The sequence below is a fragment of the Dermacentor andersoni genome, chromosome 9, assembly GCF_023375885.2.
Source record: "Dermacentor andersoni chromosome 9, qqDerAnde1_hic_scaffold, whole genome shotgun sequence".
Lineage (NCBI taxonomy): Eukaryota > Metazoa > Arthropoda > Arachnida > Ixodida > Ixodidae > Dermacentor > Dermacentor andersoni.
This window is the reverse complement of record NC_092822.1, coordinates 61,513,406-61,540,640: the sequence shown is the minus strand read 5'-3', so window position 1 is coordinate 61,540,640 and position 27,235 is coordinate 61,513,406. Positions and strand designations below refer to the sequence as shown.

General features: G+C 48.1%; 1 protein-coding gene across 1 annotated transcript; it reads right to left on the bottom strand.

Moving 5' to 3' along the window:
- Nucleotides 1-20,440: 20,440 nt before the first annotated feature.
- LOC129383965 (uncharacterized) lies at nucleotides 20,441-26,663 on the bottom strand. Its single transcript, XM_055069006.2, has 3 exons — nucleotides 25,830-26,663; nucleotides 24,256-24,423; nucleotides 20,441-21,143 (listed from the first exon to the last, which is right to left on the bottom strand). Exons 1-3 carry the CDS (start codon nucleotides 25,950-25,952, stop codon nucleotides 20,889-20,891), a joined length of 546 nt encoding a protein of 181 aa, XP_054924981.1. The 5' UTR covers nucleotides 25,953-26,663; the 3' UTR covers nucleotides 20,441-20,888.
- Between the last annotated feature and the right edge of the window lie 572 nt (nucleotides 26,664-27,235).

Genomic DNA, 27,235 nt, shown 5'->3' with positions numbered 1-27,235 from the left:
TTTATCGAAAAATTACTGTCATATCTAATAAAGGCCTAAATCAGGAGGACCTTAACTGTTTACAGCATAGTTGCGACCATTGGTTAATGAAGCTTAATTCTAAAAAATGCAATTTAATGGTATTGTCGGCGCGATCCATTTCCTTACAAATACGCAATCAATAATATCCCCATGTGTGCTGCGACGTCTTACAAGTAGGTCTGCGGCACCGAAGAAAATATCGACCACCTGCTTGCTGTGCCACTGTCCACGATATGCCCCAGAAAGACAAGAACTTGCTAACGCTCTCCAGAAACTGGACAATCGGCCGCTTTCCGTACAGGTGTTGCTGGAACACCGCCCCCATCGCTCGTCGGCCCATAAAGCGGTGAAGGCACTTTTGTGCTTCTTGAGGACGACAGAGTTGTGTGAACGCCTGTGACTATTAGTGCAATTACTATTAGACCACACGCGTCAGCGAACCCACCTCTAATTTCCTTCTTTCCTTCCCTCCTCTCCCTCCCTGTCGACAATCTTTGTTTTCCCTTTTCCGATTCCCCAGTGTAGGGTAGCAAACCGGACGTTATTCTGATTAACCTCCCTGCCTTCTGCTTTTCTCTTTCCTTCCTACAAATACCAAGGCGTCACTATATCTAACGACTCATACTGACACACACAGGTCACTAGCATGATTTCATCTGCCAAGAAATCACTCGGTTTTCTGAAGCGTCACATAAAACGCGCCCCCAAACCGGTTAAGCTACTGGCCTACCAGTCAATAATCCGACGAAAATTGGAAATACGCATCCACCATATGGGATTCCAACAAACATGTCTCCTCAACGCACTCGAAGCCGTTTAAAACCGCGCCGCAAGGTTCACCCATTCCAATTATTCCTATGACGTGAGCGTATCTCATTAAAAAATTGGATTTCCTTGCCCTTTGTAATCGACGGCGCATCGCAACCGTGTTACTGTTCCGCAAGTTTTAGCCCACCTTGCTTAATCAACCACCGTATGTCCTCCCAAACATTTCATCGTACCAGGCCCACTTTTCAAGTGGGCCGCCCTCGCATGCGCGCTGTTACCTTTTCCGCTTCATTCATTTGTCATGCCGTTACAGATTGGAACAACCTCTCCCCCCCCCCCCCCCCCCCCACCCAATTCGCCACCATCATTTGCTCTTGTACGTTTATGCAGAGTGCCACTGCGCACTTTTCACGACAAAACGGACTTGTGTTAAGGCACTTTTCTGCTAGTGCAATGTTTACGCGTATTTTGAAATTGGGGTCTGTGTATTTGTACTGACGTATTTAACACTTGGGAGCTCATGTAGTTGTTTATTGCTTTATTTTTCTGTTGTTGTTTGCGTGTGCAATTATGTATTATGCAAATTATGTACTGATGTGTACGCACCCATTACTCCTATCAAGAAGTTCTCAAAGTAATAAAATGAAGTGAAGGAGCAAAAAGCGCAAAATTGCGTCAACGCGTGCGCGGGGAGGTATGCATGCTCCAAGTCGGCTCTTTTCAGAGAAGTGATTGGACCTGGCTGAGCCAGCATTTTTATAGGCTATAGGCTTACCTTTGTTAGATTCTTTTACGGGCAAGCCAATATTCGCCTGTCTGTTTATTCATCGCACAAATCGGCGTCAGCACGAGCACACAGAGTGACGAATGCGCCGAGAGATGTGATTAGACCTGGCTGAGCTAGAATTTTAGTGGGTTATATGCTCAGCTTTTTTTCATTTCTTCATGCAATGCAATCTGCGCCTATGAGAAGTGATTCGGCCTGGCTGGAGAAACATGATAGTGGGCTTGGCGTGTTTTTCAATTTTTTTCACGTGGCCTAATCTTCCCCTATCCGTTTATTCATCGCGCACGTTGGCGTCTGCAGAGGCACGGGGATTGATGTATGCGCCGAAGCTGCTCAATAGAGAGAAGTGATTCGATCTGGCAGGACCAACATGGTAGTGGGCTTACTTTTTCTCGTTTTTTATAGGCCTTAAAATTTCCGCCCATTTGTTTATTCATAGCGCGAATCGGTGCCAGCATGTGCATCGGGAGTGACATATACGCGGAAGCAGCGCTTTCGAACGAAGTGATGTGGCCTGGCTGGACAAATATGGTATCGGGCTATGAGCTTGCCCTTTCGTTCTTTTAACGGGTAAGCTATTCTGCACCTTTAGGTGCGTTCCGATTCTGGCCAGCATTGGAGCCAGTCATCACACACAGCTAAGGAGACAGCTGAGACAGCTTCGAGGCCACGTAATGGAACGCATTTCGAGCCGTCTGGAAGACGTATGGAAGACGCTTCTCCGACGTGACGCCACCCCACGACGGCAGAAAAAAAAAGTTGAGAAAAGCACACATTCTTTCTGCATTTAATGTCTTTGCGCCTGCGAACCTATGGAAAACACGAAGTAGGTTACATTAAGAGGGTAGGATAGTGCGACTACGTTTTATTGTGCACAAACAACTTTCCCGTCAGCTTAACAAGCCTCCTGCTCAGCGGCCATCTCGTTTGGACAGCAAAGTAGCCTGCATATTTTTTTACTTCAGTGCTCTCTTCCCGAAGCTGTCTACTTTGACGTCTTCGTGGGACTCGGAACGAGACTTAAGCTGACTGCTGTCGGCTTAACCATCTACTTTGCCGTCTACGGCGAGTGTAGGAACACAGCCTATATGTTTATGTATCGCATAATTCGGCGAGAGCGCGTGCATATTGAGTGATTTATGCACAGTACCAGAGCTTTGAAATGAAGTGATTAGACCTGACTGTGCCGATATTTTAACGGTTTATAGGCCCATTTGTCATTCCTGTGAAAATTGCAATTAGATCTCGTGCCTTTATTTATCGCGTCATTCGGCAATAGCAAGTGCATTGGCCTGGGGAGTGATATATGTGCTGAACGATTGCTTTTCAGCATATTAATTGGACCTGCAGCTACGCTCGTGCCGGCTATGTCTTCTGTGAAGGTGACGCGTTTCCGCCCTTCTTCCGGTTTTACCCTTGCTTTACCCTTGCTTTACCCCAGCATTGCTCACGCTGTTTGTTCTCGTATTCTCCTTCTAGCTTCGCATGAAACGGAAAACTGACTGAACGATCTCTGTTTGTGAAACGCACTGACACGTAAACCAAAATTCTTTCTTCGGCGACAACTTGTAGACCACATATAATTAGTCAAGAACCTAATACTGCATGGCTGTAATCATAAGGCTGTTCCTGCGTTCTGTAATTAATTACTTCATTCTCCCGGGTATACCGCCGAGTCTAAGCAATTCTTGGGATGCAGTGCCTGTAATAGCAGCGCTTGACAACCGTAAATCACAGTGGTTTCCTCCGTCACCGAGCGTTGAGTTCCTGGAGCTCGTGATCGTCGAACAAGAACTGAAGCTGCCTTTCAGCGATGCCATGTTCACAAAGAGCGCGAAATTGATCGTCCGATGGCGCATTGGTGTTCCAGGGTGCAGTCGCATAAAATTGCCTTTAAGATATCTGCTCTGAAGGGTGTCGTGCCCGAGTGCACTCGAGCTCGGAGCCTTGGAGTTCAGAGCGTGGTAACTTAACAGGCACAGAACCTGTGAACCGTGAAGAAAACTACGACAGCTTGCTCATCGGTGGACACCGAGCCCTAATTCGAACTTTGTCTCCCAAGGTAAGCTACGCACTCACGCACGGACTCCGCATGCGAGCCAGTCAACGTGTGGAGCTGGCAGACATCGTCTGCTGACAGATACTGTTGGTAGATTGTTTAAGGGTCAGTACGGCATGTAATGTGAGCAGTACTAAGCAATTACTGCTCATAAAATGTTCTTTGCTTCTGATGCTTGAAAATGTTGGTTAAATCTGGGAGAACTTACAATATATGGGAAACATCGCTATTTTTTGTGCGCCGCGTCCATAGATGAGCCTGTCAATGACGGGAACGCGCCGTTTGCATCGTCTGTCGTGCTGCGACGAAAACTGCATTTCGTCCTCGCCAAACCGTGACGCTATCGTACCATATGGCTACTGTATGTACAGTAGCCATACAGGTTCTTCTCCTAGAATGCTTCTTTCTCCATGGTGCAAACAAACAGCGATATATAGTGTGAACTATAGGGTGCTCAGATTGACCGGTACTAGAGATGGTGCAAACACCGGATATAGTGCGAATGAGGCAGCTCATCGTTCCGCACATAGTGGAAGCAAACACCGGATAGAGTCCGAATTAAGGCGGGGCGATTGGCCGGTTCCAGATCTAGCGCAAACAAACATCGTATATAGTGCAGATTAGGGCGTTCCATAGTACCCGACATAGTGCAAACAAAACAGCGGATGAAGTGCGAATTAGGGCGGCACGATTGACCGGTACCTGATGTAGTGGAAGCACTGGATATCGTGCGAATTAAGGCAGCTCGCGGTACCGGACATGGTACAAACAAACGCCGGATATAGTAATGTGAATGATGGAGACCTGGTGGGCGGCAAGCGGTGTACGCGAACGCGGACGTGCGTTGCACCACCAACACGGCGTCGTTGTCCTGCCGCCGTCGTGATTTCACCACCTTCCGGCAATTGTGGTTATCCATCCGTTGTCATATCGTCGCCATCTTTTCGCCGTTTTCACCCTGTCGCTGTCACTGCGTTGTAACATCGTCATCACCACGCCACCAACTTCGAGCCCTCGCCGTCGTTCCGTCGTAATTCTTCCATCGTCATCATTCCATCGTGGTTATGTGATAGTCGTCAGGCCGTCGTCGTCATACTGCCGTCGTCAATGCAGCTCAGGCATTGCGTTCATCGCACCATAGTCGTCATCTCATCGGCATCACGTTGTCGTCCCACCATCCTCGTCACGTCATCGCCGACACTATAGCGTCATCATCGCATAGTTGTCACGCCATTGTCGTCCCACCGTCGTCGCCATACAAACATCACTCCAGCATCGCCGTCTCTTCGTCGTTATGCAGTCGTCTTCACAACATTGTCGTCATGCCACTCCCGCCACACCACTACCGTCATCCTTAGGTCGGCGCCCGCCGGCGTCACAGTATCGTCCTTATACCATAGTTGTTACTCCGGCTTCGTCGTCCTTTGGTCTTTACGCCGTGGTCATCGCTTCGTCATACCATCATAGCTACTCCAGCATCGCCGCCCCGTGGTCATCAAGCAGTCGTCATCATGCCATTGTGGTAGTTCTATCGTGGTCATTTTGTCGCGATGACTCCAGTGTCGTCCTGCCTTCTTGTTAATTTGATCGTCGCCGTTGCATCGTCATCATACCGTCATCTTCACGTCGTCGTCGTTCTATCGTTGTCGTTCCTTCGTCGTCATGCGTGTCATGTGTCACCATCGAACGCCGCAAGCTTACGTTGAGCGAGGCCGCTCCTTGTGGAAATGTCCGTCTGGGTCATGTAACCTCTACTTGCAAATTATCGCGAAGCAGCGAGAGCGTTCATCAAACACACCAATGAAAATTTTGAGTATATCGATCAGCGCAGCGCCCAGGCTCCGCACATTGCCTTTTATTTGTAGTACAGCGTTTTATTCTTGGCAAATCCCCTGTATTGTGCATGCGTCAGTTTTTAGAGTGAACCGAAAGGAACCGATATGTTTGCATGGCTGAGTAACAGTACACTGATGAAGCACGCATTACGCTACTATATTTTTTCCCTGATGGAGACAAAGAAATGGGATGCCTTCCCTACTTGCAAACCGCCATTTTTTATCAATACACTCTCCCTCACTCATTCGGGAGAGAAGGGTCTCACGCGAAGAAGATTTCTTTTCGAGTCTGCATCGTTTTTCACTTACTGCATTCCTAAATTTGACACTTACGCAGGCTATGGCTCTTCTCTACTTGCGGCGAGTTCGCTTGCTGTAGCCAACAAGTCACTTGACCAAAATGGCGGCTTCACTCGCGTGAGCATTCCACGCTGGCCCTGTTATCACTGTTCTGCCTACCACGGTCAGGCACCGAAATTTCTCCACATGCCAAGATTCTGCAAAACGAAGCCACAACTCCACCGGCTTCCATCACCTGTAAAATTTGAAGTTGATTTTACAAGATTTCGCTACCGCATTCTACTATTAAAGTTTTATTTGCACTGGTAGCCAATATATGTTAGTTTTGCGATGTACAATTGAATGTATTGAGAATTTTTTGTGCCCTGCCATGAATTTTTAAGACAAAAAAAAAAAACATTCAGAAGTTCAGTTTCCCCAACTTGGACTTTCACAAACTTCACCAGCCATTGTGTCACTTCGGGCGCCTTCTTTGGCATTCAGCCACATGGACGCTTTTATTGCAATTTGCAACTGTATCGCGGACACAACACGACTACCATATTAAATTTCAGAATTTATCTATACATTCCTTCATTATATTTTAACTGCTCTATCTCAAAATTTAATAAGGCTTTCTTATCATTTCTACATTTTCCTCTTATCTACATTTTCCTCTTAACCACACTCTAATAAGGTAACCTTTATTTTAGTTACAATTATATAGAATCCCCGTAGTGGGTAAGAACTATTGTTTGGGAAAAAACAAAATAAAGCATCGCGTGGTCTACATTTATATCCACATCTACATCGCTTGGTCAGAGCGTGCGCCGCTCGAGAGCACGGCATCATTTCCCACGCGCAACGGGTTCAATATCGAACGCTTGCTTGGATCGCCCGCTCACTGTCATCACCAAGGCCTCTGCAAGCTGCTGTTTTTCTAGTCCGGCTTCTACGGCACATCGGCAAAGCAGCAGCCCCAGTGGGAGGCGTTGTCCTGCCAAGTCATCACTTTACAGAAAGAGGACAGACTCGACCAGGTACACGTTGTTATCTTTCCTGCACTGTCTTATTTCTAGAAACTTCTTGTAAACGTTGTTGCCCAGGGTAAACTGAAGCAGCAGCGTCGAGATTAATCTGGCACGTCTTCATGTGATCGGTTAAATTTACCTCTATTTCGTAGACGCCGGCTAATGACGACGGATGAAATTTGGACCGCATACTCGCGCCCTATCTGTAGATTTTCCGGCCACTTGGGGACAATGATCATTTTCCAACCTTGGCAAAATTATGCTTTAGATCCAATAGCGTTCGAACAGAAAGTACACTGAAAGAGTCTAAGCTGACAGAGAGCACAAAGTTTCTATAACGAATTTTAATGATTTGATGACTGTACAGGGAACACTCCAAAACGGCCCCTTGTAGTACGGTTATACTGCGCACGGCTGCACATTTTCTGATGGGATCACTCCCGGCTTGGCTACTGTCAATTACGTACTAACGCATGTCTCTTTCTTGCCTCATGTATGACTAACGAACACGATTTTTCTTGCCAAAACGTTGCTCAGTTGCTCAAAAAGGTAATCTTCCGAGTATCGGTCTATATTCGTTCGGCCCGCACCGGTTATGGCTACAAGCACAGATGCGCATAACACATTCTTAAAGCAGGTATTGCATATCGTTCTCGCAGAGGTGAGCGTCAACGGACACCATGAAGAAGACATCCAGCAAGCCGAAGCAGGAAAGTCAGAACGAAAGGCATGCACAGCCGCATCTACATCCGCTGCCGAATCCGCAGCAGAATCCACAGCAGAATCCGCAGGAGAATCCGCAGCAGAATCCGCAGCCGAATCCGCAGCCGAATCCGCAGCCGAATCCGCAGCCGCAGCCGAATCGGCAGCTGCAGTCCAATTCGCAGTTACAGCATCAACAGCGCACTGCAACAGCAGCAGTGGCGGCGGCCTCACCCACACCGGTAGTGGTCCTGCTGGCGCAGAGCGAGTCCAGCGAGAGCACCAGCACTTCGACGTCGAGCTCGGGGAGCTCTAGCCGGCACGAGTACGGCAGTGGCACTGTGGACACGACCAGCTCGTCGACCAGCACGGCGGCCTTCCAGACCGGAAGATGGCCGGCTGTTGGCCGCAAGCGTCGGTGCCGGTACAGCGACACCGTCTACCCTGGTTGCAGGAAGAGGTCATCCTGCACCGACACCGGCGTCATGACAGAGCCAAAGAGGTGAACTTGGAGCAACTGGTTTTAATGAATTTACACTCCGGAGAGGCATTTGGCAGGCATTTTCAGATCATGAACAGCAGGTTGCCATTATCCCTCAAGAGAAAAGTTTATAACAGCTGTGTATTACCAGTACTCACGTACGGGGCAGAAACCTGGAGGCTTGCGAAAAGGGTTCTACTTAAACTGAGGACGACGCAACGAGCTATGGAAAGAAGAATGATAGGTGTAACGTTAAGGGATAAGAAAAGAGCACATTGGGTGAGGGAACAAACGCGAGTTAATGATATCTTAGTTGAAATCAAGAAAAAGAAATGGGCATGGGCAGGACACGTAATGAGGAGGGAAGATAACCGATGGTCATTAAGAGTCATGGAATGGATTCCAAGGGAAGGGAAGCGTAGCAGAGGGCGGCAGAAAGTTAGGTGGGCGGATGAGATTAAGAAGTTTGCAGGGACAACATGGTCACAATTAGTACATGACCAGGGTAGTTGGAGAAGTATGGGAGAGGCCTTTGCCCTGCAGTGGGCGTGACCAGGCTTATGATGATGATGATGATGATGACTCCGGGGAAAGAGCAGGTCTGAAAGCTAAGGCGCAGACTACAGTGTACTGTGCCAGCTACCAAATGATAGTGGCCATGGCGAGGCCCCATACTCTGGCCTGTTAATAAAATTTTTTCCATTGCGATACGCTACAGCTGTAAATGTGCAGCTACATCAATTATTGCAAGAGTATCAACGGTACACAAATCCACGACTCATTCATTACTTCAGCAATCGTACAGCCACTTGTGTCAACTGGTCCAGGTAGCAAACCGACTGGTTTGTGTCAGCTGGTCCAGGTAGCAATCCGACAGGTCACTGCAACCATTCGTTAGCATCGCGTATGCTTTCACGAGTCCTCGCAGCGAGTGTTGTTCCTTTCCCTTTATTTACTATCCATTTACGCCTTTTCTCAGCAAAGGAGAGCAAACGGGACGTGCGCCTGGTTAATCCTCCCTGTCATTCCTTTCTTTTTCGCTTTCTTTCTCGGCAACAACAGCAGCAGCAGCAAGTTCTGGCTGTACTCCGTGGTGGCCATCGTGCTGACCGCCACCACGGCCAGCGCCATCAGCATGTCGCTGCGCGCCGCCGACGCCGAGTCGGACGAGCCGCGCCATTACGTCCTGCCCAAGCAGGCGACCACCACGCAACCGCTACAGTGCAAATGCACCAACGGCAGCGCCACGAACACGACGAATCCCGACGCCGTCTCGCTCGACCGACGCCGCCTCACCCCCGTCGATCCACAGTGGCGGACGACGGCTGACGGCTCAGACCGAGGGGCAGCAGGCGGGCAGTTCAAGAGCGGTACGGTCAGCCCGGACAGAGCTGCGGCAGCCGGCGGCGGTAATGCCACCGCTGACGGACACGTGGGCGGCGAGGATGCCTCGACCCATGACGGCGTGCCGCAGAAGGTCGCCGAAAAGGCCCCCAAGTCACTCGTCGCGTACAAGATCGGGCCGGGCCGACGAAAACACGGCCCACGGACGTCGCCCACGTCGCGAACGCCGGCGAAGAACGATATCGGTACGCAAGCGGTGCGCGAGGTACAGACGCACGTGAACCCGGGACAACCAGAATCCGCAGCCAGATCGTTGACGACGTTCAAGCACGCCACTGGAACGAACGAGAAGACCAGCACTTCGAAGACGACCTCTCTGTCCTCGAAGACGGGGCACGGCATCGAAGCACGGAATCGAGGAGGCTACCGTTCGGAAGCCGGAGAGGCCGCCGGTCAACGTGTACGGTGACCGGCAAACGCCAAGAGCTGCAGCGAAGGCCGACGTCGGGATGACGTCGGGCGAACTCGGTGGCTCGACTGGCGCAACGCGCACTGCCACTGGTGCACAATAATTAACATCTACGCAGTGCAGATTGAACGGGCGCAACACGTATATGGTGGAGGGCCGACACCAATCAGTACGACCCTCGCCACATAATAGTGTGGTGCGACTGTTATAAGCCATCGCGGCAGCTGTGAAGCAATATTTAATAAAGTGAACTAGTACGACTCTATAACGTTCTATGTGTAGAACGTGTCCGGCGTAATTTGATATACTCTGGAGCCGTTACGTCACTTATATTCTCAGTTACTACTAAACTTGTAGAATATTTTATGGATGCAATAATGCTGTAAATATTCGGACATAGATCGTGCATGATAACTAAGTATGCGAACAGAATTCTTTTTAGGCCTAAAGGATTTCGGCGAAATTTTAATAGATCTTTTTATCCTTGAAGAGCGCCGTGAACGATGCTATAGGCCCACTTTTTTAGACTGCCCTACCTTCGGGATCGGCCCTCGTTTTTAGGCCGTCTATCTTCGCTATTGCATGACGAAAATGGATTTAGATAAGCAGGAAGAAAACTAAATATCGGCAGATTCAATGCAGTGTTGGAATCTCAGTTAATGGAAGCTTGTTTGATTCAGCGAGCCAGCAGCGATAGCTTTATGACACTCGGGAAGAATGCCAGGCGATTTGTGATGCTGGTCGAGTGAACAATAGTGATAGAAGATGTACGGGGAGCGAGAACTACGACACATATTTAAATACATTAAGGCCTTTTATATTCCTTGCGTCACAGCGGCTCAAAACTCATCGAGGGGATTTGACAAGAATAGGAGAATGCCGGGGGGGGGGGGCGGGGGGGTCAACAATAGGGTTGCGAAAATGTGAAAAAAAAATTAAGCAGTTTAAACCAACCATTGGATGTCATACGACATTACATTGGGAGGTTTGGCTGATTTAAAGTTACTTACGAGCCGAGATTTTATCTAGATAGTCTTTTTTTGTGGTGATGTGTTCTTTTTTTATTGCGCAGAAAGGAGGCATGGTCATTGGTACTTCTTTGTCAGTTGGAATGTAGTGTTATACATGGAGCATACGGTGGGCACATTACCAGTTGTGCATGAATGCTACAGCCCGAATATAACGAAATCAAAGAAGCCGTTCAAAGCTAGGCCCTAGGCCGAAATACTACGGCAAAGAAAGCTTCGCTTCAAAAAAACAGTAACTTACACGCAAGAAATGTGCTCCACCTACTCAGTACATGGGCACAATATATTTTCGTAAATATCGTATTTCTGGTGAGGGTTAAGGACGCATTGCTCCTATCTATGCTAATATTAAACCGAATTTTTCTTTACATAGGCGATCACTGCCGTGACTATTTGTCGATATATATTGTCGCGAGAGGAAAAGGCAAGGATCCAGTTCTAAGCGAACGCTCGTTTACGGCTCGTTTTCGCAGCAGCTACCACATAGATTACAAAGAAAACCACAGTCCTCGTCAGAATCTAGTGGTGGGGGTTCGACGGGGGCGCGGGAGACGCAGCAGGCGTCGGCGTGTTTCTGACTAGACTTATCAAACGATTGTCACATCAAATTCCTGCGACCGAAGGCTCTATCTCGCGAGGCGGCCTGAAGGATCCTTGAGATTAGCCAGCCAGCAGAGAGAGTGGTGGTCGCTGACGACTCGAAAGGGGCATCCGCACAAATATGGCCAGATGTCTGGATAGCCCACACGACCGGCAGAGATTCTTTTTTCAGTTGCTGAGTAATTTTTTTCAGCAGCAGACAACATGCCTTGGTATAGGCAATAACGCGTTGAACCCTAGCTTGAAATTGTACGAGTGTAGCTCCGAGACCGACGTTGCTAGCATCAGTACGTACTTCTGTGTCGGCCTCTGTGCCAAAGTGACCAAGGGTTGGTGGTGTTTGTACGCGTCGCTGAAGGTTGGGGAAAGCGTCGGATTGTGCTGGGCCCCAAACAAATGTGACGTCGTTCTTGATGAGTCTTTGCAAAGGTTCGGCAGTCTCAGAAAAATTAGGCACAAAACGGTGGAAATACGCACAAAGCCCAAAAAATCGACGTACATCGTGTCTTCGTATCGGAAACAAAACAATTGCTGTAGCTTTGTCACGGTCAGGGCGTTCGCCCTGACCCTGACCCTGACCCGGTGCTGCTGACAATATGACCCAGAAATGTAAGCTCCTCGCATTCAAAGTGACATTTTTCGGGCTTCAGAGACAGGCCGGTGGTGCGGATGGCCTGAAGAGCCGCCTCAAGGCACTCGATGTGTTGCTCAAACGTGGTGGAAAGAACTACATCGTCTAAGTTGACTAACCACGAGTGCCACTTTAGGTCAGATAAAACGGTGTCCATCGTGCGTTGAAATGTGGGCGAAGCGGAACACAATCCAAAAGAGAGAACTTTAAATTCATAGAGACCGTCAAGTGGTATAAAGGCGGCGTTTCCCCCTCCCGTTCGTCAACTTGAATCTGCCAGTATCCGCTACATAGACCCTTTGAAGAGAAGTAACGGGCATGTCGCAGGCGATCCAAAGAGTCGCTATTCCGAGGAAGGGAATAAACGTATTTTCTCGTGATCTTGTTCAGTTTGCAATAATAGACACAGAATCGTAGTGAACCCTCTTCTTAACTATTACAAGCCCAAGGACTTGTCGATTGCTGAACGACGTCATCCAGCATTTGTTTGACTTGTTTAACCATGTTCTCTCTGCGACACGCGGTAAGCCTGTTAGCGAACAGGTTGGACGGTCGGGTCAGTGATGATTCTGTGTTTGGTTAGAGGAGTCTGCTTGACCTTTACATGGTGGCGAAACCGTCGCTAAATGATGATAGTAGACTGAGGAGCCTCTCCATTTCGGGTTGTTCCAGCCGTGGACTGACGCTGATGTGACTGGCCGAGTCCACATCGTTGTGTTCCTGAATCGAGATTGCCGTTACCGAAGCATACAGGCCATGGTGGTATGCGTCACAAAGTGCTGGTATTCACTACTGAAGTTAGTAACTAGGATCGTGGTTTGCTTATTTTGGAGCTCTACGAGACCTTGTGCGACGCTGAATTCTCTATCCAGCAAAATTGTGAGGTTATCTTCGACACTACCTATATCTAGTTGGTCTAGTGGGTACACAACGAGGACGAAGATGGTTCTTCGAGGTGGTAACGTTACGCAGTCATCCACCACGCGTAAAGCCGCGCGACGATATTCATCCTCCACATACAAATCCGAAGAAACATAGAAAAAAGTCACGAACAAGTCACACACATTAATGATCGCACCACATTCTTGTATAAAATACATGCCATGCAATATTATCAGCTGAGAAAACTTGGGCAGCACAAGGAAAGATGCCACTAAGGTCGACGTACAAGTTGCAAGTCTGGCGGTGCGTCGTCCAATGGTTGGAGGAGTCTGCTTGACCTTTACATGGTGGTGAAACCGTCGCTAAATGATTATAGTAGCCTGAGGAGCCTCTCCTTTTCGGGTTGTTCCAGCCATGGATTGACGCTGATGTGACTGGCCGAGTCCACGGCTGGAGGACACGAGGTGTCCTCCAGCCGTGATCAGATGTGGGCCGTTCCACGCTGTCAGCATCTTGCGTAGCTGAGTGGCCAGTAAGGCACTCATAACCGAGTAATCAGCTCCCGTATCGACAAGTGAACTTACCGGATAACAAATGATGGAAACGGTAATAGCAGCGGAAGTTCTTTTGGTGGTTTCGAAGGAAGGCGTCAGCGGTACGTCGCGATGGGTTGGTGTCAGCGGAGGATATTGGGACGACTCGCATGACAACGGCCTCACCACCGGCGGTCGCCGTTTTCAGTTTCGCTGGTGCGGGCTTCCGCCATTGACTCTAGCGGAATCAAAGGCGGGTGAGTCTAGCGCGGTTTGGTGACGCGTGCCGACGAGGTGGTGGTGACTGCGGTTGTCTTCACTGCGAGGCAGGAGGAAGGTGGTTACTTTCCAAGTATTCCTCGATTTCGTGCGGGCGTTCACTATAGCATGGGCAACGGGCTTCCGGGTGGTGTCCCCGCAGACGAATTCGTTGGTACTGGCAGTAACAATACAAGTGTCCAGCTTCCCCACAGTGGTAGCACAACGGACTGTTGTCAGGAGCGCGCCATACTATGGACTTCCGTGGACCAGGATGAACGACTGCTAGCAGAGTCGTGCAGTGGATTGGACTGGGGAAGCGTTGAGGAATCCCAACAGGTGGCTGCGAGAAACGGGCCGTCGACGACGTAGAAACCCGAGGAGCACCCACCTAAGAGAACGTGGGAGGTTCGGTCCGTGTTGGCGACGAGGGATGAACCACCTGCGTGATTTCCTCCCGAATGACGTCCCTAAAAGCCGCCGGACTCGGAGGTACCAAAGCCGATGCAAAATACTTCTGGCATACTTCTCGAACAACCTGCCCTATTTGTTCGGTAAGGGACTCCGTGTCATCATTTGCAGGGACAAGTGAGCATGCAGCAGTCAAGGTGGTATGGCGTTTATACTGCGAGAGCCGCTGCCGAAGCATGTGTTCCATGACTGTTGCCTCACGGACGAACTGAGACTTGTAGGAACATAGCGCACGAGGCCCGCAAAAGCTGTTCTTTCGCGCCTCGCATTAACAGACGCACCTTCTTGTCTTTTGGCGTTAGTGGATTGGCCCTACGGAACGACCGCGCCACGTCTTCGACGAACATGGCGAAAGTTTCGTTCGGCATTTGTAACTTCGAAGATAGTGCCTGTTCAGCTCCTTTTCTCCTTTCGGGGGTGCTGAAGACGTTGCAAAGCAGTCGGTAAAACTCCAGCCACCTAGTAAATGAAGAATAATGGTTCTTGTACCACGCTCTTGCCGCGTCTAAAATGGAAAAGCAAACGTTCTTCAAGTAACGGCGATCGTCCCAGTCAATAAAGGCGGCGACCCGGTCGAAATGGTCTAACCAGTCCTCTACGTCCTCAAATGCGTCACCGTGGAACGGGTTAGGCGCGCGAGGCGCGTTGACAATGCATGGTACAACAGCACTTGGGATCCTCTTGATTTGGCTTGCGGTTGTTGTTGACATCTTCCGCGCAGAGCTTGCCAGGGAACTGTATTGCGGTGGAAGATCTTGGATGCGACAGCTGCTTCGATGGATTTCTGCCGTCTCCGAGGTACTGGTGTCGGTGGCTTCTGGTTCAAAATCAGCAGGCATAGGGCTGATGTGTACCCAGCAGCTCCACCAGTTTGTCGAGAGAGGAGAAGGCAAGGAGTCAATTCCTAGCGAACGGTCGTTTATTGTTCGTTATCACATCCGCTACCACATACACCACTTTTTTATGGGCTTCTAGCGTTACTAGCGCGTGGCAATATTTATATATTGTACTGGAGAAGAACGCGCGGCAGGCACTGCTTCCAGAAAGACGACGACAACGTTTTTGGTTGGAAGCCTTGTGTCTGTTGCCAAAGCTCTGTGTCCTCTCGCTACGTGCTCTGCTATCTGAGCGTCTAATCAATCGAACTATAACGCATCTTAACAAAATATAAACTGAATTAATGGTCTAGTTTTCCCAAGACAGCGGGAAAAAACACGTATATGACGTTTGTTGAGCGCTTCTAGTCGCACTAACAGCTTCGTTGTAGAAGTACACACAGTATATTGAAATATTATATGCAAGGAAAGAAAAACTACGCAGATCCGTCGCATATGTAGTAACTTATGCAAACCGAAGTTTTAGTCAAGTGTTGCATATTATAAATCCTTTTATTGCGGTGATGCCTACAACTGCGCTTACTTTTATCCCGTGCAACGTGCAACCTCACGTATACTGTCTGCATTTATCCGCCGATCAAATGCCACAAACTGAATCTCGTGCAATATTTGTGCAACACACCGTTCACGAGTTATACATGCCGAAATGCAAGCGCCAGATCAGGCCGACGCACAGTGCGGACCGTCTACTCAGCGGCGCCACGAAGCCGGAGACGATGTGTGCGGCTCCTGTCGTGGAAAGAAGGGTAATGACAGGCGTAGACTGCGAGGCGCACCTAGCCTAAACTTGAGGGAAGCCAGCGCTGCCCAGAAGGCGCTGTTATCGCAGTTCGAGCGCACTGCTAAAGTATCCTATTCCAACTGTTTGCCGTTTGCAGCTGAAGAAAAGAAAAAAAAACTTGCACTTCACATACGACACTGAAATTCTATACGACACACCGGACTACTGTTACTTCTGCAAAACCAGTTCGTTATTTTTTAACCACATTCTACAATTATCCGCTACTCCATCGTGACATTCGAAGCACCCGCCTACATGTACATATGCATTCAGTGCGGGCCGGCAGCGTACTAATGTTTAGCACAGTCTACAGCCTTCGTGTATTATTAAACCCCGTCGTTGGAAATGAAGAAAGAAGGAAAGCACTGTGTCTCTGCAAGCAGCTTCCTCGCAACAAACCAGACAGAAGAATAACGGGTCCTCTCGCTTTAGCTCTAGTCTCTTGAACTCGTGTATGCAGTCATTCTTATTGTTTTGATTAATTGGCTTGTCTTCACGATCCCCACATCGCCACAGCTGCACGCCCTTAAAGAGGGGAGGAGGGAAAGGGAGGGGGCTACTTCGCTGTCAGCACTACTCATTACCACCCGGGAAAACCTGAGAGACGCGTTGCCGTACCTTCGTATTTGGAAAGGATAGACATTTGGGCGAGTTGGTATGGCAACATGGTCTTGGCTTGTAGCGCAAAGTGAACACGGACACAGAGAGGAGCAGACAGGACAAGCGCTTCGTATTTACTGTGAACGGCAAGAACCGTAGGCATTATTACCAATGTATGTCTCCGTTCGAAATCATCGCTTTGTCAATGCTGTATGTTATGCGTTCAAAGGCTCAATTCTATTAAGGGTATTTCTTTATATAGCACCGTAATTTATGGCACAAACATTGTGGATGTTTCGGAATGGTCCGGGAAGAAAAGTCCTGCTAAACTTGCAAACAGCCTTCGTAATCGCTAGCTTCGCGAAACTTCTCGTTGAAGAAGTGCAAGAGCTTCTTGAGGAAGCGAAGTCGCGCGTAGGCGCCCTGGCCGCAGGCGTTGCTCCTGTCGTCGAGGTCGGCGTCGTACGCGGCAAGTCCGTACGTGACGTTCGGGATCAGCCTCTTGCCTTTGCACAGCTGCGTACAGATCAATAGCAAGCATATCGGTGAGTGGTAATAACAACGTGCGTCGCTAACTAGAACACCCTACAGTCTTCCATTGTCACTCGACCAAGTACCATGTCACAAAAGCACGACCAGAAAATGACGCAGTTCAGTATTCCATTGGTGCTTTCACCGTATCTCGAGACGTTATGCCTATTTTTCGCTTTTATTTTGCCTGCGTTTACATTTTTTCGTTGGCACTCTAGCAACCCAGTTCCCGCGCATTGTACACAGCGTGCTTATTTTTCAAGTTCTTGGAGCGCATAGTTAATGGGCCTACTTATTCTGTTCTATGCGTGCTACACATACGTACATTTATTTATTTATTTATTTATTTATTTATTTATTTATTTATTTATTTATAGTAGACTCCGCTTAAATGGAACTCTAAGAGGTAGAAGAATGTTTAGCCGAAGTTTTATTTATTCGAAGGACACAAAAGGTCCCCCAATAATCGTTTTATTCGAAAAGAGTCCGAGTGTTTTGATAATGTGTCAAAACATAACAAGGAGACTTTACGTGAGCTCAGTTTCTAATATTTTAGCTTCTTCTGCGCAAGGTTTGTGTTCATCCACGAAAGAATTTCGAATTCGGCGCAGTATTCAAAATAGACCTCCATACATTCAAATGCATCTCCTGCCGTATGGTCCGGAACAGTAGCGCGCAATAAAGAAGTGATAATATGTCTTCCTCTACAGAACCATAGTATTCGCCACTAACGTCACCGGTGATATTTTCATCTGTCTCCGTAGAGTAGGTAACAAGAACATCATTTGAGATATATTATTAAGCTGAAGGCCTTAGGCTTAGGTGTCCACGTCGGCGGCGAAACTGCGCCGCGACGAAATATGGCCGACCACGCAAATGTCTACAAATGTTCGGATTGACGTCCCATTTCTGAAGGAGTTTCCGGTAAACAAATTGAATTAGTGGCTTTGAAACGAACATTTGGTACGTATCGGTCTAGGTGGGAAACGAACCGAGACCTCCGGGTGGGGGGGCAAGGGGGGAGAGGGCAGACGAGCACGCTTCCCTGAAGTCACGGCTGCTCTAAGGTTCTTGGCTTGGCTAGTTTAAGCCCGATTACACACGTCACGTGGTCACAGGGACGCGCTCGTGCCACTGCTCACGCGTTCGTCATCGTCATCCTCCACAGCTGGCTCTGACGACGCTCACCATGCCAGCGTTCCGATACGCTCAACGTTACCACACGTTCCCATACGCTTTCGCATTAACGTTTTACAAACGTGTAACACTTGCTTAATTACTCCTGGCGGTCTGAACGGAGCAGTATAGCGGGCGCTTAACTTCAAGACGCTATCCTACGACGCAAGCGCCACTTCATTTTCAGGGATCGTTACTTGCCCAGCGAAGTGCTCATGATGAAAACATTGTTGCAACTTCGGCGTCTCTGATTTGCATTAACATTGCGGCAACTGCCTGATAGATTTGATTTTCTTGATCATTAATAGCATCACCACTTCACATGTTTGTCGGACATTTCCTGCTCTATACGACGATGAGGTAAGCGGTAGTTGCGGTCGAATTTACGTTTAACCGTAAGTTCCTAAAACGATGTGTCCCGTTTAACCCAAGTTTTGTAACATTTTGCCTACGAGCGGCCAACCAAAGTTGATACAATTGTTCTGTTTATCCGGCATTTTCCTTTAGGCGAGTTTCGTTTATCTGGAGTCCACTGGATTTATTTATATTCAGCGTAAGTAAGCCTGCCGCATATTTCACTGTCTTCCGCTTCGTGAAGTAGTGAGCCACGTTATATCGTCGAAGGCCAGTTGAGCTGTCTGTAATAGCAAAGCTTTTCATCTTTGGCTAATCCAGTTCGTGTACTCATGAATTGAGCAAAATCTTAATAGTAATATACCAAAGCAAAAATCTCGAAGCGGTAGAACTTTACTCTTTGGCTTTAGCCCAGCCGAAGAGCGACCAGAGCATTCTCTCCAGAACCATGCAATTACCGTGTCTGCAAGAATTTTCGTTTCCACAGCTAATAAATGCGCTCTCGCTTTTCTCTAAGTGCCCGATATTATACACGCCTTCAAGTTTACCACTGTGCATTTCATATTATTTACCAATAAGTACACTATAGAGGAACTATTGAGCAAGAAAATGCTGTCTTAGGGAGTTGACGAGAACGCAGCGTAAAAGACACGCATTGGGCGCGTTAAGAAACTCGAGCGCGCTCTGGCCAGTAGAGCACGCTCTAACAGCCGAAAGTAACTTCCCGTGCGTGATAAGGGAGCGCGCTCTACGCGCTCCAGTGTGCAGAGGCGGTGCGCAGGAACTCGTGCCTTCTACGACTTCCGGCAAGATGACGTGTTTCCGGCCACCTTGCGCTTTCACCCTATCAAGGCACAGCCGGCGCACTGCGCACCGCGCTGCTTGCTCGGTATCGCATTCGCACTCTTGTGTGGCGCAGAAAACAAAAAAACAGAGAACGGCTGCGCAATCTCTGCAATGTCAGACGCAGTGCTACGTAACCAAACAATCGTTGTCCTTCGGCGACTATACAGGCAGACCACATAATTCTAAACGCCTCGAATCATAAGGCTATTTCTGTTCCCCTGCGATCTGCAACGAGTCACACTGTACAGTAGGCCTACCGCGGAGTAAAGAATTAAAAAAAAACAAAACAATTGGTGCGGGGCGCGAACATCGCGAACAGCAGCGCGAACATCGCGAACAGCAGCGGGAACATCGCAAGCGTGTTAACCGATGTGGTGCTGCCTCCATGGCTGCGTGTTGTGTTATACTCGTGCCTCGTCATTGCCGGTCAAGAATTGCGTCAGCGTGCCAGCGATGGCGTGTTACTGAAGCGCGCGAAATGCGATAGCGGATGCAAGACCGCACGTATGCTTGCGGAAGCGCGCAAGTTCGCGTCCGCGCGCCTAGCGCCTGCCGCGCCTCGGGAGTAATGGCGGTTCGCATCCACAAAGACGCGCGACGGCGCCCGCTCACTGGGCTCACTCACAGACGCCGCTTTGTACTTTGTTATCGACAGTGTTTCAAAATGCTTCAACATCTACAAATGTAATTGTTATATTTCTATAGCTGTTAGATCAACGCAGAAAGGAAAGAAGAAGCACTTTCTTGCAAGATATAAATCTGCTTCACTGAGAGTTGAACGTTCCGCGCCGTAGCTGTGTAGCCAGGTGCGCCGACGCGAGGCAACCCACGCGCGCGATAACAGAGAGGAGCTGTTCCCCGAGATCACGCCGCGTTTCGACGCGTACGAGCCATGCCGCACCGTCTGCGCATGCGTGGGCGCGTGAACGCGAGCTTGCGCGCGTCCGCAAGCGTACATGTGGTCCGGGCTTTACACTCGTCAGGTGGCGCGTTGGAGCGCCGCGCCCGAGCGCGCACCCGAGCGCGCACTCCACTGCGTGGCTTTCCAGTTCGGAGCGCGGTAACTTAACGCGCCCATTGTTAAGTGCACCCTGCGCGCGTCTCCTGTACCACGTGGTTGAACAATGCGCGCGGGATTCCCGCGGCGAAGACGAGGATCAATGGACCCTTTTGCTCGAGCTGTAAGCTGTAACGCTGGACAGCACGGCAGTTCATTTTTTGCAAACATATTTTGTAAAGAGCCCTCAGAGCAATTATTCCTTCATTCGCGTAACATTGTTACGGCTGTGACAGCTTAAGCAAATTCAACACGACGTACTTACACGAGGACAGATGCCAACACGGTAAAAAGAACAAAAAAATATTCGCATCTTTGTCCGCAACACTTTAGCAGGAATACTGGAATGAATTTCACTCATTCGATCGCATATAAATGCACGAATATTCATCATTCATGAGAAAACTTTATCACCCCGATACTATAAATGGGCAAATTTAACTTTCTTTTTAATAATCTCGCAAGAACTCACATTCCCACTTTCGTATTTGCACAAACGTTACCACAGACGCAATAAGCAGACATAACACAATAAGATGAAAACTGTAGAGCCAAGAAGCGGTCTGTTTGCAGGGAGGCAGTACGTGATAGTGCACTCGCCTTCTCTCGAAAGGAATCCTCGTCGTCGTACGTGAGCGTCCTACGCCTTTTCCAGCTGTGGTAATACGCTCCCATGGGTGTCGTGTTGTGGTAGCCCCAGATGTAATCGTAGCTCTTGCATGCCTACAAGCGTTCGATAGAAAAAGCAAGTAACAAACAAACAGAAAGACTGTAATTTACGTTCTGTTAATTGCGCCGTCGACAAATGTCTGAACAACAAAGCTGGCACACTATCAACTGAACGAGGAGTACTAAAGTTCGCGAGCTGGAGTAAGATTCGTTATAGCGAGACCTGGTAAACACCTGAAAGTAGCAGTTGGCTACAAACGAGGCACGATACCTCCGTTCGAAGTAGTTACGAACAGGTTACAGAGCATCCTTCTATATTTAGCGATGAAGTTAGAAGGGCCTTGCAAGACATGAAACGGGGAAAAGCGGCAGGAGAAGATGGAACAACAGTCGATTTAATGAAAGATGGAGGAGACATAATGCTTGAAAAACTGGCGGCCCTTTATATGAACTCTCTGTCGGCTTCAAGGGTCCCAGAGAACCAGAAGAATGTCAACATTACACTAATACACAAAAAGGGAGACGTTAAAGAATTGAAAAATTATAGGCCCATTAGCTTACTTCCAGTATTATTTAAAATATTCACCAAGATAATCTCCAATAGAATAAGGGCAACACTGGACTTCAGTCACCCAAGGGAACAGGCTTGCTTCAGAGAGGGATACTTCACAATGGATCACATCCATGTCATCAATCAGGTAATCAAGAAATACACAGAGTACAATCAGCCTCCCTGTATGGCTTTCATAGATTACGAAAATGCATTTGGTTCATTACAGATACCAGCAGTCGTAGATGCATTACGCAATCAAGGAATACAGGACGCTTACGTAAATATCTTGGAAAATGTCTACAGAGATTCCCACAGCTACCTCAATTCTCGACAAAGAGGAAGATACCTATAATGACAGGGGTCCGACAAGCAAACACAATCTCTCCAATGCTATTCACTGCGTGCTTGCAAGTATTCAAGCTATTAAACTGGGAAGGCTTAGGAGTGAGGATCGACGGCGAATATCTCAGCAAGCTTCGGTTTGTCGACGACATTGTTCTATTCAGCAACAATGCAGACGAGTTACAACAAATGATAGAGGACCTTAACAGAGAGTGTAAGAGTGGGGTTGAATATTAACATGCAGAAGACAAAGATAATAATCAATAGCAGGGCACGGGAACAAGAGTTCAGGATCGCCAGTCAGCCTCTAGAGTATGTGGAGGAGCACGTTTACCTACGTCCATTACTCACAGGGGAACCTGATCATGAGAAGGAAACTTACAGAAGAATAAAGATTGGTTGGAGCGCATACGGCAGACATTGTAACATCCTGACTGGAAGCTTACCATCATCATTAAAAAGAAAGGTGTACAATCAGGGCATTCTACCGGTGCTAACATATGGATCACAAACATGGAGACTGACGAAAAAGCTCTAAAACAAGTTAAGGAGCACACAAAGAGCGATGGAACGAAGAATGTTAGGCGTAACGTTAAGAGACAGGACGAGAGTGGTGTGGATCAGAGAGCAAACGGGGATAGCCGATATTCTAATTGACATTAAGAGAAAGAAACGGAGGTGTACAGGTCAGGTAATGCGCAGGTTAGATTACCGTTGGACCTTTAGGGTTACAGAATGGGTGCCAAGAGAAGGGAAGCGCAGTCGAGGACGGCAGCAGACTAGGTGAGGTCATGAAATTAAGAAATTCGCAGGCGCTGGTCGGAATCGGTTGGCGCAGGACAGGGGTAATTGGAGATCGCAGGAGATGGAATTGGAGGTGGAGGAATTGGAGATGCCTTCGGCCAGCAGTGGACATAAAAGAAGAAGAAGAAGAAGAAGAAGTAGATGATGATGATGATGATGACGATGATGATGATGACGATGACGACGACGACGACGACGACTTGGTTGACACGTTTATTTTGCCAGAGCAGAGGACGTATTCTGGGATGATCACTTTCGGCGATACTGTCGTCTCGGCCACCAGGCGCACGCTTATTGGCTGGTTGAGCAAAATCGGATGAGCTGATTGGCTGGTTGAGCACTACGTCACGCGAAGGCGATGGTATCGCCGAAAGTGGTTTTCCGAGAATACGTCACCGGAAAATAAGAACTAGAGGGCTCACACCTCATTTGTTATCTCTGAAAATGCAGCTCATCGTATATGGCACCGTTTAGCTGTCTACATTTATTTTAGGTTTTCGTTTTTCCTTACAGTAACTTACAAATTTATTTGGTTACTATAGCCTACGTGCGCCTACACTGGGAAGTGCTGGCCCGTTAGAAAGACAGACATAATTTATTATTGCAGAATAGGGGACAAAATAAGTGACGAGGAAATGGGGCAGGGGGAAGAACCGATGTAAATGAAGGAGTAGTCCCGGCTGCCCCGCACCTCCTGAACTTGCGAATCGATGGTTCAGCCGATCTTCTCATCGGCTCCGTTGCGGTACTGTGCTTGTGACTCAATAAATCTTCCGGTCGAAGTTCGTTTGCGAAAATGTAGTATTTTTGGCTCCGTAGGTGACCACATGTGCGAGTCCCTGTCGAAAATGTACGGGCGACATTGCCTGCGACGGCGACTTGACTACAGTACGTTTAAAGAAGTTTCTGGGGTATGGCATAAGTTACAGGGCCATACGGAATGAAAAGAATCATCGTGCTCACCATTCAACATGTCCGCAGTGTCAGGAACGCTGCGGTTACAGCAGCGCACAGCCGAACGGCATGTATATGGCGAAGCCGCGCATGAGCCCGTATACCTTTGACACAGACTGTACATGGTTTTGGTGTATTTAAATATGAGATGCATACTGAGTGCGCCCGGAACACGTGTACGCAGCTTTCTTGTCCGTTTCGGAATAAAATTCAATTACCAATCTTTGAGCTTTAACTGCGCAGCAATAGTGGCACCCGCCGACTGGTCCTACGTACAACTACATACATACAATCCTACATACAACTATTGCAACTCGACACTCCCTTTCTCACCCGCCAAATTTAGCTGTCTGTTGCAGAGGGCAGTACCAGAAGTATTTGGGTGTAGCTCAGTGTGCAAACGTGAAGAAAAAAAGAGTATTAGTTGCGCACTGCGGAAGACGACGACGCGAAGAGAAATATGACGATGGGTTATGCGCAGATTAAGCCCAAAAGCAAACGACGAGAGCGTACCAGGGCGATGCTCACGAAAAGTGGGTCTTTGATCGCGTCATTTTTCTCCAGCATGCCGGGGTTCTTGTGCGGCTTGTAGTGGCGACCGGCCATTGTGACCGAAAGAAAGAGCTGCGTGTAGCCCAGCTTCTCTGTCGCCATGTTCTGGAGAGCCGTGTGGGCCGTGTCCTGCACGCGTCGCGAAGAGCCATGCCGCGCGTTTCATAACCGTGTCACTCGACAGCTGTGCTTGCGTTTTTCTGCAGATCGCGCTCAAGCTGCATTCGAAATATCCCCTGTGAGGCAGAGCATCTAAGAAAGCAGTAAGATCAAATGCAAAAGCAGGCACTGCCAGCTTGCTGTCGCAATGAAGGGAAAGCTACAGGGGCCAAGCTTCCGCACGTGTCCTACTGCGCCAAGAAGTCCGGCAGCGTTTGACAGCACCTTCGCTGCTTTTGGCACAAATACTGAATCGGCGTAGCTTCCACGCGCGGTAGTTTCGCATATGCCCCTACGCGGAAGAAAAAAGAAAGAACGGAAAAATGGGTGAAATTTAACACTCAGTGGTGCATTTTATCAGGTAGAGCGTTCACGTTTTCTCTTCCACAGCTTAAGCTAACACGAATGAAAATGTGGGACAATTCTTCAGGAGCACTCTAAATTGTGCGTCGTTTTCCTCTGTAGCTGCCCCTTCGCTGCTACACAAAAGCGTTCGCTAGTAGAAATAAGATATATTTGTAAAACAAACTGTACAATGTATTCGTTAATTACTTCATACCGGATGTTTATGCTCTAAAAAATGCTGTCTTAGGTGCTTGTAACACGCCTAAAGCTGTCACTTAAGGCACACATAGAAGCAAAATGCTGTCGTTTAGGCGTGCCCAGTATATGTTGAATTGATAAGAACTTCCACTGATATTCTAAGGAACACAGTCCACTCAATTCGCTTTTTGTGAAATTCACTTCACTTCCTTTATGAAACAGAATCAGGGAAGTTGCGTAGATTACAAGCTTTACCTGAAATTTGGCATGACTGTACATGCTGAGAAAAGTCGTGAAGCAGTGACAAACAAGGACCACCTCAAGATTTTCGGGTATTCCTGTTAGCCTCGACAGTGAGACTCGCATGCCCGAGAACTTCGTCGTAAACGTACGTATCACTGTTGTCGTGCATAGTTTTGTTACACAATTCGCAACTAAACTTTTCGGATACCATGCTTCGCTAACCATGGCCTCCCAATCGCAGCCAGTTTTGTCCAACCAGAAGCGTAGAATTAAGGATCAGCTAATACAGTTGCGATTGAATGTCAGCGCGACTACGTGAAGTTCTGGTCTTTGTTATTTTCTTCTGGTGACAGACCCAGTAGATGGAAGCAGCCACGCCAAGCACCGCTGAGGTAGGCAAAGAAAGTTGCACTGCGACGAATAAGAGTACGTCGCGCCACGTACTTCTTTTAGAAGAATTTCTGATTCTGTCCCTTGCAAAACCGATATCTACACGCTGGGTGGCGATATCGCAGGGACCACTGCTGGGTCGACCACTTTAAAGAAAGGAACTTACGCGACACGCAGCTGACGTAAAGGACTTCACTCACCAGATTGAAAGGATAGTGTGCCGCTGTCGCCGACGAGTTCCAGAAGGTGGGCGGTACGACTACGCCATGTCCCCTGTCGTCGAAGATCACGTGCCCGTAAATGACAGCTGCTTGAATGTACATCCTTTCCCTGGAGGAAGCAACATAGGCGTGTCAGCGCATTCTTTTTTTCAACTTTCCAAAACCATTCAGGTTAACTGTGTCACGAAATGAGGGCAACAATCCGATTTGAATTGTGGTAGACGTAATCATTGTCATCAAAATCATCAGCCCATATTAGTGCAAATTAATTAGTTTTTAGGAAATCCGCAAGATGGGGAAAGTTTCGTAAGAAGGCCAATCGTAATCGACTTCTATTTAGCACGAAGCTACTGGTGGATGACAATTCACTACGTTTATTTTTTATTTTTTTTATTGCAGCGTTTAACGTACCGAAGTGTACGGTGGATTATGATTATTGATTCCGCAGTATACGTCTCCGCATTGATTTTGGTCGCCTGGAAGCTTTATTTTTTTAGAGTGTGCGATAGAGTAGCGCTTTCTTGCATTCTGCCCCCAACGGAACGCGGCCGGCATGGCTGGGATACGAACCCGTGACCTTGTTATGAACAGCCACTAAGCCCCCGCAAAGGTTTTTTCCCCCCTCTTTCGCAACCTTTGGCTCTGTCAGCCGAATTCGTCCGATGCCTGAAAATTTTCGCAATATTTATGGCCTACATTCAGGACCCACACAGTGCACCGAACATGTAGATCAGATATGATCTACGAAGAATACTAGGCATAATTAACGTTAAGAGGCAGATGAGAGTCGTTTGGATCAGACAGCGAACGGGTATAGCCGATATTCTAATTAAGATTAAGCGAAAAAAAAAATGGAGCTGTGCAGGTCATGTAATGCTCAGGATAGATAACCGTTGGACCATTAGGGTCAGGCTTACAGAATGGGTACTAAGAGAAGGGAAGCGCAGTCGAGGACGGCAGAAGACTAGGTGGGCCGATGAAATTAGGAAATTCGCTGGCGCTAGTTGGAATCGTTTGGCGCAGGACAGGGGTGATTGGAGATCGCAGAGAGAGGCTTTCGTCCTGCAGTGGACTTAAAATAGGCTGATGATTATGATAATGATGACGATGGTGTTCTTTTTCTATCTCTGAAAGAACAACCAAAGAAACAAATTAACTGCGAAGTTGAATTCTTTGAAGCTTTTTTTCTTCATACGCTACAATAATAACTTCTTATTTATTTTTTTATTTTTTTGCCGCGTGTTTGGTTATCTTTCGTATGCAATTGCGCAGTAAGGGTCACCTCGAAACCATCATTACAATCTATTTCTTTTAAATGCAAGAATGCCAAATGGGATCAGTTGCTGCATTAAAGAAATGCTTACGCGTTTAATTTTTGTCCTAGC